The sequence below is a fragment of the Tachyglossus aculeatus genome, chromosome 24, assembly GCF_015852505.1.
Source record: "Tachyglossus aculeatus isolate mTacAcu1 chromosome 24, mTacAcu1.pri, whole genome shotgun sequence".
Taxonomy (NCBI): Eukaryota; Metazoa; Chordata; class Mammalia; order Monotremata; family Tachyglossidae; genus Tachyglossus; species Tachyglossus aculeatus.
The window spans coordinates 13,072,782-13,085,278 of NC_052089.1; the positions used below are offsets into that span (position 1 = coordinate 13,072,782).

At 39.7% G+C, this 12,497-nt stretch overlaps 1 protein-coding gene across 3 annotated transcripts in view; it reads right to left on the minus strand.

The window, feature by feature from the left end:
- The window catches only part of EPHA6 (EPH receptor A6), a 357,034-nt gene that overhangs the window by 220,681 nt on the left and 123,856 nt on the right, over window positions 1-12,497 (minus strand). For all 3 annotated transcript variants that reach the window (XM_038766398.1, XM_038766397.1, XM_038766400.1), the window contains one exon: window positions 9,229-9,564. In XM_038766398.1, the coding sequence (XP_038622326.1) occupies window positions 9,229-9,564 (336 nt within the window). The remainder of the gene's footprint in view (window positions 1-9,228; window positions 9,565-12,497) is intronic.

Consider the following 12,497-nt stretch of genomic DNA (forward strand, 5'->3'; position numbering starts at 1 on the left):
AACCTAAAATGCTTTGACCATTCTGCTCCACATCTAGCAGAAACACAATCAGCTCTCTCCCTCCTACTTTTCCACTCTCTTCTCCCAATATGACCCAGAACTCTCTCCTTTTTTACTCTTAATTTAACCTACTCAATGGTGCCTAGTTCTGGCCGCTTCTACTTGCTCTCTCGTTCATGATCAACTCCCATCTGAAATTCTAGACTGTAAGTCTTGAGGGCAGGGAAAGTGTCCAACAACTTTGATATGTTATGCTCTCTCAAGCACTTAGTACAATGTTCTGCACACAATGAGCACTCAATAAATATGACTGATTGATCTTCTTTCCCATTCATATATGACAAGCTTTAGTTCTCCCCTCTTCGAAGTCCTTCTAAAAAATCACATCTCTTCCATAAAGCCTTCCTCAATTAATTTAATATTACCCCACTTAATATCATCCAACTGTGCTTCAGCTCTTCTGTGCCACCTACTTATTTAAATCAGAAGGACCTGGGTTCTAGTCCCTACTCCACCACTTTGCTGTGTAACCTTAGGCAAAGTCATTTAACTTCTCTGTGCCTCAGTTACCTCATCTGTAAAATGGGGAATGAGACTTTGAGAGCCCCATGTGGGACATGGACTATATCCAACATGATCCCACCACTTAGAACAGTGCCTGGCACCTAGTAAGTGCTTAACAGACATCATAAAAAAGTCCAAACAACTCCAAGAGCTCCTATGTACATATCCTGTACACTAATACTTCTATCAGTAACCTATGTAAGTGCTTGTCTCTCACACTACACTGTAAAATCATTCTTATTTTATTCCCCCAAGCAGTTCACAGTGTTCTGCACACAGTAGACCCTCAATAAATGCTAATAATTGGCAAGTTAAATCCTAGATGTAGATTCAAAAGTGTTCAGTGCTTCAAAACCGGTTCAATGCACTGACTAGAATCTTTCACATGAACAGCCATCTGAAGGGCCGTTATTCTAATTAATTGTGGTATTTGTAAAGCACTTAGTATGTGCCAAGGACTGCACTGAGCACTGGGATAGTCAGTCAGTCAATAGTATTTACTGAGCGCCTCCTGTGTGCAGAGTACTGTATTAAGTGCTTGGTAGAGAACAATATAACAGACAATGAACTTAAAGTTAAGCAGATTGGGCAAAGTCCCTGTTCCACACAGGGCTTACAAAGTGTCAGTGCCTCCTCAATACAAAGAAAAAGGGAAACTCTCTAAGTGGAAGATCTCAACTTTGACTTGTGCCTACCACAGAAGTGAAAATATTCTACAGTCACCAGGAAGTTTAAATTTAAAAATTTAAATTTTTTAAATTTTTTTTAAATTTTTGCCTTTCCTGAGGTAACTGGAAGGCAGACTCTTTATGTGTATGAATGACATTATGGGTCTGCCCATACATTTGAAAAGTGGAATAGAATTGTGAAGTGCCTTCCCCTTTCCAAAATTTCAGGATGGACATATAGACCATAAAATCCTGATTTAGTTAAGGATATCCTCAACACTTAAGTGTACTTATATAGACAGGTTTATCTATCTATGTATCCATGTATCTCTGTGTGTATGCATGTGTGTGTACATACAATTAACTGTATATTAAATTATTTATTTGTTTACTTCAGTCAGTCAACAGTGGGCTCTGAGTACTTACTGAGTACAAATCCTATACTGATTATGGAGTCTTCCATCAGGAATGATGGATGAACCTGTCCAGAAAAACTGATTATACTGCTAAGAAAAACCCAAAACTTGTGCAGTGCCACTTGTACCTTCTCATCCCTGCCACTCATGTTACCTATGGGGCATGGAGTACAACTACTGAATAAGCTGGCAGGCGGGCAACACAGTTTGAAGTGCACGTGCAATCTTTTCCTACTGCTGCCAGACAGGGAGAACTGGGACTAAAACCCAGGTCTTCTAATTCTCAGAGCACTGTTCTTTCCACTAGACCATCAGAAAGGCTAAGGACTGTATTAAGCACTAGGAAAAGAACAAGAGAAGCAAAATACGTGTTCCCTACCTTAAGGAATCTAATGGGGGGTGAATGACAAACAAAGACAATTTACAAATAAGGGAGTGGAACAGCCCAAATACGTCAAGAGGAAATTAGCAGAATAAGTACAGGGATACTGCGGGTTACAACCACTCCACAATGTATGTGACTTGGGAATATGTTCTGAACTATTTGCTGAATTGCCTCAGCATGTGAACACTTTACACAACTATCTGCCTAATCCCTACAGTTAAGTCAAATGCAGTTAAGGGAATTCCCTTCCTGCACATTCCTCCCCACTTCACTAACTCTACCATTCATTTCCTTTCTCCTTTATCCATGAGACTGTAAAGTGCTTGAAGGCAGGGTATATATCTTCCACTTCTGTTGTACTTTGTCCTGACTGGACAATGGGGTGGAAGGCATCTCAAGATCTCATTTTAATCCTAAAACTCCATGAATCCTCTAGAAATTGGGGACTGATAGAAGAAAAATACAGTACATGGAAATCATGCATTTTAGAAAATAATTTAACAGGTCACTTCATATTTAAATATATAATTCACTAACATCTAGAATAGATTAAGTGTTCCCATCTTGATACAAGTGTCTTACATCCTGTATAATAGCTAAATGTGATAGTTGAGCATTTTAAATATTCAAAACTGTTTAACACATTAAAAATTTAGTCTCATAAAGGAGCACAAGGAAGCTACTTATAATTTCTAGGAATCTGAATGGATAATCCATGTTTACACTTAATCTGCATATTCATCTTTACAAGCTAAAAGAATGGCAAACATTCAAATTATGGAGAACTATGTGAATGCCACATCACTAGTCCCTAAAGTGTGCATTTATTGTTAAAATGAGGACAATCTGTCTTAGATCCTTACATAAATGATGAACATACTGTATATGCACACATACATCTTTGAAGGTGACAGACTATGACCTCAGCAAGTGCATGTGTGGCTTTATAATGTCCTAAGGGCAATTCACGTTCAAAATAAAAAACTATGCTCTATTTTCAGAATCCCATAGAAAATATTTCTGTAGTAATGACAAATTATGTATTTCATACACATTCAGATTCTTAAAGTAAATATATATCCTACAAGAGTAGTTTTTAAAGTTAGCATAAATTGGGATGGGAAATGGATTTACACATATCAGGGCTATGGATAATCTTCATTATACTTTTTTCAATAGGATGGGGAACAGTTATTTCCTCACTTGACAGATGAGCAAACTGAAGTACGCAGATATCAAGTGAGTAGCCCAAGATCATACAGCAGGTAAATGGCAGAGCCGGAATAAGAATCCAGGTTTTCAGATCCAAGTGGGAATACCAGGCCCCAGTTATTGGCAAAACACCAAACCAACTGGGACTGCTGGCTTCCAAGCATTCCACATTCCACAGTTTGGCTCATTTTCCTCTAACAGACCTAATACCCAGCCCAAAGGCAGCAGCAGGGACTACAATCTTCCATTCCACCCGAGAGAGGAAAAGGGTCTCTCCAGCATGCAGGGGGTTGAGAGAAGCAATTAGACGACTACTGGAAGTCGGGAAGAGCAAAAAAAAAGGGTAAGAGAGCATAAAACAGTCCAGTACCAGACCCCAGAGAGTGTTGATCCGGCCTTATTAGTTATATGTTTCCTAGATGTTCCAAAGGCAAATTTAAGTACATATCTTTGAAAATGAATGAAGACAAACAATTGCTCAAAGCTAATGTCTGTCCTCAACTTTTTGAGAACCCATCTTGAATTTTTCAAATGTGTTTTAAGATCATTAAAATGTGTATTCCAAAACTTAGTCTAATGTGGTGCAGTCCTTAATTGTCTACTCTAGTTATAAATAGGGAGATGTCATAACACTTTCGTGAAATGTACTGACCTGTAAAACAAATAGATATTAAAGTTTACAAAGACCTGGAGACCACAGGTAATTTCAAACCTGCTTTCAATTTCTGTCAGTTTATTGTTCAGTTCATAATGGCTCCAAAGGAAATAAATGAAAGGTGCCACCAAGACGTAAGCCCAGGGCAGGCTCACTCAGAACAGAAAGAGAAGTGCAGTGATAAGGGGTGTTGAATGCAATAAAGAAGCTATATTTTAAGAAGCAAATGAATCGGAGCAACCTGCTACTGACATAATTGCTTTAAAGACCCTATAGCAAACATCAGCAGAATTGGTTTGTAATTTAGCATGTCCTTCACTTTGTACATGGTCCCTAAAGGTTTATGTGAAAGTCATGACATTTACAAACACGATTTGTTTCAGAATGACTACCCATGATTAATGTTTTCCGTTACTGCCTGTGACCCAAAATAATTCCTCTTGCCAAGAAGCCTTCATTTTCCTTGTCACGCACTGGGAATACCAGAACTATTTTCCTTTAAAGCTGGAGGTATTTGGCTCTCTTTTTAAAAATGAATCACCTTTCTGGAGGTAAACTCTGCAAACAGAAGGATGCAAATGAAACTCCGAGGAATTTTAGGAGTCGGTTAATTAAGCTTCGTGGGAAAGGTTTCTAATTAGTAGTCTCAGGTTCGTTCATACAAATTGAGTCAGAACAATCAATGAAAGATTTTTCTAAATCACGGTTAAAATGTTTTTCTCAGAGAATGTGTTTGATCTGACCCTTTACTTAGTATCCCTACCAGGACAATAATCAAACTGGGATCACTTAAAACGCTTTGCTCAATAAGCTAGTTGAAGTGGCTTTATACCACATTATGTGGAAAAGCCATAAGCTGTTAACTGCCAACTTGCTACCCAAAATGGACTTGGTTCCAACCGGGGAGAGAGGCAGTTACATCAACCAGAGCACAGTAAGGGATGAGCAACATCAGGTATATGGAAACCACACCCTCATCACAGCAACTTTCTTTGCCACTGTGGCTTCAGCCAAAATCTTCCATCCCCTAACCGTCGCCACTGGTTCCCTCCTCGAGGTTTCCAATAGCAACAGGGAACACAGGTGGCAGTTGTTGTTGGCACCGAACAGCTCTCCCTTGCATTTACTACAGTGCAGAGCACATAGTAATCACTCGATAAATATTACTGATGATGATAATGATGAGCACATCGGAAACCTCTGAGGAATACTTCATTGTCTTGCTGAAGTGATGGGGAAGCAGCAGAAAAAGAAGAAAATGCACTGCCACAGTGGCAGCTTCTTCTTACCTCTTGCTGCTCCCATTACTCTAATCACTGACTAGGACAACATTAATGGAGCATCTATTTTGAGCAGAAGCATTGTGCTAAGTGATTGAGATGGTATGATCTAAGAAAAAGACAGTTTCTTCCCTCAAAGCGCTTACAATGGAATGCTAAATTAGAGAAGTGAAATTGTGTGAGAATGCATGGGCTTGCACAGTGTGTGCTTGTGATTTAGAGGCAAGAGCATGGGCTTGAGAGTCAGAGGTCGTGGGTTCTAATCCTGGCTCCTCCACTTATCAGCTGTGTGACTTTGGGCAAGTCACTTCACTCCTCTGTGCCTCAGTTACCATCATCTGTAAAATGGGGAATAAGTCTGTGAGCCCCACGTGGGGCAACCCGATTACCCTGTATCTACCTTAGCACTCCGAATAGTGCTTGGCACATAGTAAACGTTTAATAAATACCACATTACTATTATTATTACTTGGATCTGTAATTGTCATCTGCCTCTTTCTGTCAGTTAGCTCCCCCCACTTGCTTCTCTCTGTCTGTCTCTCTATGTCTATTTCCTGGCAAATTCATGACTCCTTCCAGCATTTTTTTTGGCTCTATCTCTTGGAAAGCCTGCCTCCAATCTCAATGTGTGCTCCAGAAAATACAGGGACTTTCAATATAGAATTTTAAGAATGGACATTATTAGCAATGTAGATGGTACATTCATAAATATAAGGACCCTTGGTAAGAACAATCACCCCACACCCCACATTCATTCCTGCATTAGAGGAACAGGATACCTTACTGGAAAGAATGTGGGCCTCGGAGTCGGAGGACCTGGGTTCTAAACCTGGCTCTGCCACTTGCCTGCTGTGAGACCTTGGACAAGTCATGGCTCTTGTGTACTCGCTAACTCACATGTAGTATTTTACTTGAGAGCAATGAATAGAACTTAAAAGAAGCCAAGTGTCATAAAGGAAGCTAGGATTTTAAAGAGGTTTACTCAGATGTAGGTGTGTTGTCTAAGTTTTTCCTTCTCCTCCTTTCTGAACTGAAGGACCCTGGCCATTCAGCAAATAACCAGACTGAAGAAGGGAGGGGGAACAGTGATGGCTCTCTGATTACTTTCCCTACTCCCCTCAATTTCCTTCTCCTGGGTCTCTGATTTTTTTTCTTCTATCACTTCAGATCAACAACTCCAGTTTCTCCTCAACAGTTTCTTACGTAGGACTGTCCCCTTTGACCTGCTTTGGGATTTTCCATAAGCCCTCCAGGAATTCAGAGTAAGTATGTATATACCCTGGAGCCAGAGAGGTAGCAAGAACGTTTGTGTTCCTGTATAGCTCCACAGTCCCTATTGCCTCTCCAGTCTGAAGATTTGCATTAAGAAGTTAAGTAAAGGGGGTATAAACAACTCTAAAATGAAGAATCAGCTCCGTAGTCATCTCCATTCCCACTTGGAGCTATACAGAGTCCTGAACTTCAAAGTTAACTCAGCATGATCAGAGCCTCAGGAGAAGCAGGATGGGCTCCCAAGGCATACAGAAATGGAGACAAGAGGCTAGAAGAGAAAAGCTAGGACAGAAGGAAGTATAAAAGGGAAGGGAGAAGGAGAAAAGGCTGAAAAATAGAAGAGAATATGAAAAGATAATAAGTCAATTACAGTAAGAGGAACCTGAGGATCTCTGACTGTGAGAGCACTAGGAAGGGAGACACTGGGATGAAGGAAGACTCAGATATCAAGGAAGACTTGGGGAAACTGAGGGATTCAGTGAGAGACTGAAAGCTAATGGAGGTTAGGAATTTAGTGAAAACAGAGACAGTTAGTGAGGGAAGGGGATTTATCCCAGGGTGGACTCAGTAAGAGGGTGGGAGAGTGAGTGAAGAGGTAAGTCAGTAGCAATGAAACAACTTTTAAATTAACTTAGGGGGGTGATGACACTGCAGGTTTCCAAAGAGGAAGCTGGTTTCTCGCTCTAATCTTGGGGAAGGCCTGAAACTTCCTCAGACACTCCCTGACAGTCAAATCTGAGATCCAGAGCCCTCTGCAGAAGGCTGTTCCAGAAACTCCCCCTTCCCGTACTCCATAAGACTGTTGGGTGGGGAGGCTAGAATCCACACTTATGCTGGTTAGATCTGATAATTCAAAAATGTTTCGGACTATGAAACCCCAACCTAAATTGGATAATTTTCTAGATTGATTCAGTGGGAAATTTGACAGGGCAAATTGAACAATTCTGTTTTTCAAAAGGAAGGGCTGAAGTCATGAGATAGTTGTAAATTCATTTTCTCATGCCTTGTCCTCATTTATAAAAGATACACATGGCATTAATAATTAAAATGTGAATCCTTTTATTTTTCATTTCAGTGTTTTCAAATTCACTAGCCTTCAACTACTGTATTACCTTTACATTTCAATAAACCAAACACTTAGTCAAAGCCACACTCAGTTAACTCAACATAACATTGTTATTCATTTCTTGTAACAGATTCAAGCTTCAAAGATTTTTTCCCAATCCATAACCCATGCCTGGAATTTAAAAATAAAAAAGGCCTTTCATCCTTTATAACAATTGAATACATCATAAATGAAATTCAGTTTTCATGGGGAAGAAATTTTTCTCTAAGGAGGTGGGTATTAAGAGGAAAGCAAGGAAAAGGAATTAATGGAGAGGGGGAAAGCCCACAGCAGGTACTCAATAAGTGTTTACAGTGATCAGCAGGTAAGCTAACACCAAAGCTAGGAAAAGTAAATGGGAGGTAGGAGGCATTTAAAAGCATTATTCTGTCTGAGGCACTATGAAAGCTAAAAGCACCTTCAGGAGCAAAATTACTGAGAAAGCTTGCCCTTTCTTCCCCACCTACCAACAATTCAGCCCAATTCAGACCCAGAAATTATCCATTTGGGAACCTTGTTTTGGCAGGAAAAGTCACAATTTGGAGCAATAAGGAGTCAGGATTATAGCCAGGATTTAGTCTCCATGTACGGGTTATTACACAATTCACGGATTTCACTTCTCTAGGAACTGCAGGATTTCTCTACTCGAAAAAAACTAGCCCTGCCACAACCTATACAAGCCTGAATCCCCCTCATTATTTCTCCAATATTTTTCCACCCCCAATTCCTTTGAGCCCCTTGTCCACTTCTCCAGTGAGGCCCCAGCCCCTTCCTACACTGCTACCACAGATCTACCTCCTACCCTAGCGTCTCTCCCACCTCCAACACATGGCCATCACTACCCCTCCCACCGCCCCCAGGCTCTCCCTCCATGCTGCACTTTCATTTATATTAGAGGGGGTGGTGCAGACAGAAATCAGGAAATCTACAAAAATGAGGTGAGCTGAGCTAAGAAAGACAGGGTGGAGCTGAATCCATTCACTTCCCTAGACTGAACTGGATATCCGACCCTTTTTTAATAATTAGATCAGGACTCATTCAAGGGACAGTGGCTGTATAAACAGGTACACAACTCAAAGTGATACTATATCACCTATACACCCAATATATTACTGGCATTTGGTCTAGTTTGATGCTAGCTCTGATCTAACTTGACAATCAGTATGGTTAGGAGTCACATATTAAGTCTCTCAGTCCCAGCATCCTGGATGGGAGGGATTTTTTTGTCAGTATAGCAAGCCTATCACCCCTGTGAACAGTTCACTCAAGATGGCAGGGAGGAGTGGAAAACCTGCCCACACTACTCCTGTCATCTGACTAGATGAAAGGAGGAGGATCAGGAGGAAGAAAGCTAGGATGCATGAATGAAGGGTATGAAAGGGATAAGTAACACCAATAGAGGTTAGAGGCAGTGAATGTTGAATGAATGAAGTAAGGGAGGAAGAGTCTATCTTTATGGGACACGGTGAGGCCAGTCAGAATGTAACCAGCTCCAATAAATATAGCTCTACTGCCTGACCCCCGATACACTCCTGGAGGATATAACATACACCGTGCACCTGATTATAGGCTAACTTTCAGTAATACGATATTTCTGGGCTTTCATGAACAGATAGGATGCTTCAACAAAAACTCACTCTTCAGCTATAATATATAAGTAATTGTACTTACCATCTTGATCTGTAGTCACCGTGATAGCTGTGAATGGCTTCGGAGAAAAACTTAATTCGGATACTCCATTCATGGCTTCAATTTCGAAGGTGTAGTTCACGTGAGACACAAAATCAAGAACAGTCACAGAGGAGTTGGTGAGGCCAGTATGCCTTGGGATGAAACGGATCCCTCCTCCACAGACCTCACACTGACTTGTGTCTAATCCACATTTTTTACAGATTACACTGTAAGTGAGATCTTTTCTTCCTCCTGTGTCACTGGGTGGGCTCCATTCCAAAATAAGAGCCGTTTCATTAATGTTAAAAACCACATTTCTTGGAGCTGAAGGTGGCCCTGGAGGCAGGGGCGGGGGGTGAGGGTATAGAAAAAAAAAAAAGGAAAGAAAGCGTATTAAAATTACAGTCAATTAAAAGCAGTCTAAATCCATAAGCAAGTCCTATTTAAAAAATTTTAAGACACCCAAACTTGTTCCACTGTTTTGAGAATGAGGGTGGAATGAAGGCATGGGGGGAATTAAGGTTTCACTCACCAAAGGAGGTGAGTGAAAGGAATAATAATAATGATGGCATTTGTTAAGCGCTTACTATGTGCAAAGCACGGTTCTAAGCGCTGGGGGGGATACAATGTAATCAGGTTGTTCTACATGATGCTCACAGTCTTAATCCCCATTTTACAGATGAGGTAACAGGCACAGAGAAGTTAAGTGACTTCCCCAAAGTCACACAGCTGACAAGCAGCGTGGCTCAGTGAAAAGAGCCCAGGCTTTGAAGTCAGAGGTCATGGGTTCAAATCCCGGCTCCGCCAATTGTCAGCTGTGTGACTTTGGGCAAGTCACTTAACTTCTCTGTGCCTCAGTTACCTCATCTGTAAAATGGGGATTAAGACTGTGAGCCCCCCGTGGGACAACCTCATCACCTTGTAACCTCTCCAGCGCTTAGAACAGTGCTTTGCACAAAGTAAGTGCTTAATAAATGCCATTATTATTATTATTATTATTATTATTATTATTATAAGTGGCGGAGCCAGGATTAGAACCCACGATCTCTAACTCCCAAGCCCGTGCTCTGTCCACTGAGCCATACTGCTTCTCTAAAGGCTTCCCCCAAGACTCCTGTGGCAAAGAATTCACTACTTCTGCTGCTCAAATTTCCCAGTTGCTAAATCAGGAATACCCCACTATTCTTTAAGATCATTCAGGCCACATGCTGGCAAAATGGGAGATTTCCACATCTTCTTCATTCCACCTTCCTTCTCTTGTAAAGCACAGAGCTAGTCATGCTTTCTCAGATTGTGGCAGAAGGCCCCATCAACTTGCATTGTAGAGAGAGGGAGGAGGGAGAACGAAAGGGAGAAGCAGAGGCAGAGAATAAAAGTATAATAATAATAACTGTGGTATTTGTTAAGCGCTTACTGTGTACCATGTATAACTAAATTCTACCATCATAATACGAAATACAACAAAACTATGGTAATTATTGGCATTTTACATTAAAAATATTGTGACATTATTTCAAACTTTTTGGGACTGCAGTAAGGTCAGACATTCCAAAGAATAATTTGTTTCTGATTATAAATCAGGAAGATGAAAAAAAGTTAACGTTTCTTTTCAATGTCAAAACAAGTATTTAATTTCACTTGATATTGATTTATATTTTGAGAACAAGCTAATTAGGTTTTCCATTTTTCAAATTAAATTGTTTATTTACTGTAATACTTCATAATCCTCATTCTCAATAACTACAACACTGATTGAAAACCTTTCAAATTGACATTGCAAAAAATACTAGGTATATACACATTTAGTATAATGTATACATTATACACATTCACTGACATTAGCAACTCTTGAGATACTTCTGTTAGTAAAAAGAGAACAGTAAATGTCAACATTCTAATAGAAATTAGCTGAGCCTTTTGTTTTCAATTCTAAAATAAGTATGACCTTAGGTTCCTTAAGGAGTTCTGTATTTTTATTTTTATTTTTGCTAAAATGGCTCTGAAACTTGGCAGTACAGAGAATTCTCTTCACCATAGGCTTAACTTTGGTAACCAATTTCCCTTGAGACCTGAGCCTCATCTGAATGACAGCATTCCCTAATCTCAGGAATATTAACTGGAAAAATCTGATCAAATGGATTACAAATACAACTTCCATGGATAAACTTTGAAGGGCTTGTAAAGGCAGTTTTAGAGAGATGAGCTGTGCTTTTTATTGCAGATCTAATTAGAAAACATGAGAGCGCTAGAAATTATCAATTTAACTAGAAAATATTGGTGCTTTGTCAAGTCTGTGAACATCTAGTAGAAGTCCCAATATTCATGAAAAACTGGTTAATGTAATTTACTAAAGTTTCAATATTTGAATAAAACTATATTTTTATCAATTCACTACACTGAAAAATAAGAAAATCTATTTTGCTGAGACTTATTTTGGGGAAAACAGTACTTTTACAGAATATTCTAAATAAGTACAAAAATGGAACTCCAACATGCCTACTCTGAAATAGAATTTATTTTTATTATTATTATTAATATTTTAATCATATATTAGGTGCCCAGCACTGTACTAGATACCAAGGTAGGAACAGTACAGTGTTCTGCATACAGAAAGCACTTAATACTATTACTACTACTATGGGGATATAAGTAGATTGAACACAGTCCCTGCAGTAAATTCAAAAAGAGACATGAGATTACAAGGATTAATATAGGAATTTAAGGAGCATTATACATTATAAAGCCATCTATGTCCCATTCTCACATATTAAACTTCAAAATATGTCTTTTCAATCATCTCATATTGCCTGGGCTAACGGTGTGAAAATTTTCTCACAGACCAGAATATGAGTAGAAATTAACTATTCATAAACAGACTAACAATTCTCAGCTGGTAACCACATGGAATGACATTTATTGTCACTGTAATTAGTGTGATCCCAATTCTCTCATTTGAGCTCCTGGGAGACCTTCATCCCAAAATTGGAAGCTGTGGAGAGGTGAAAAAACTTATTCCATTCACTCTCCACTGAAAGTAGGTTTAAGTTTACTTCCTGTAGAGAAACAGTCTCAGGGCAGCAGTGGATTATCCTCTCACCCTCAATGTACCTCACAAACGCTTTCTCTCTCAGATGTGTTTGTGCGAACTTTCAAAGACAGCAGAGTGATGCCCACTGTGCTACGCCACCAAAATAATCAGGAGTATAAACGCCCTGGCACCACCCAGCAAATCCTGCTATTGCTTTCACTCACGGCTCTGCATTATCCCA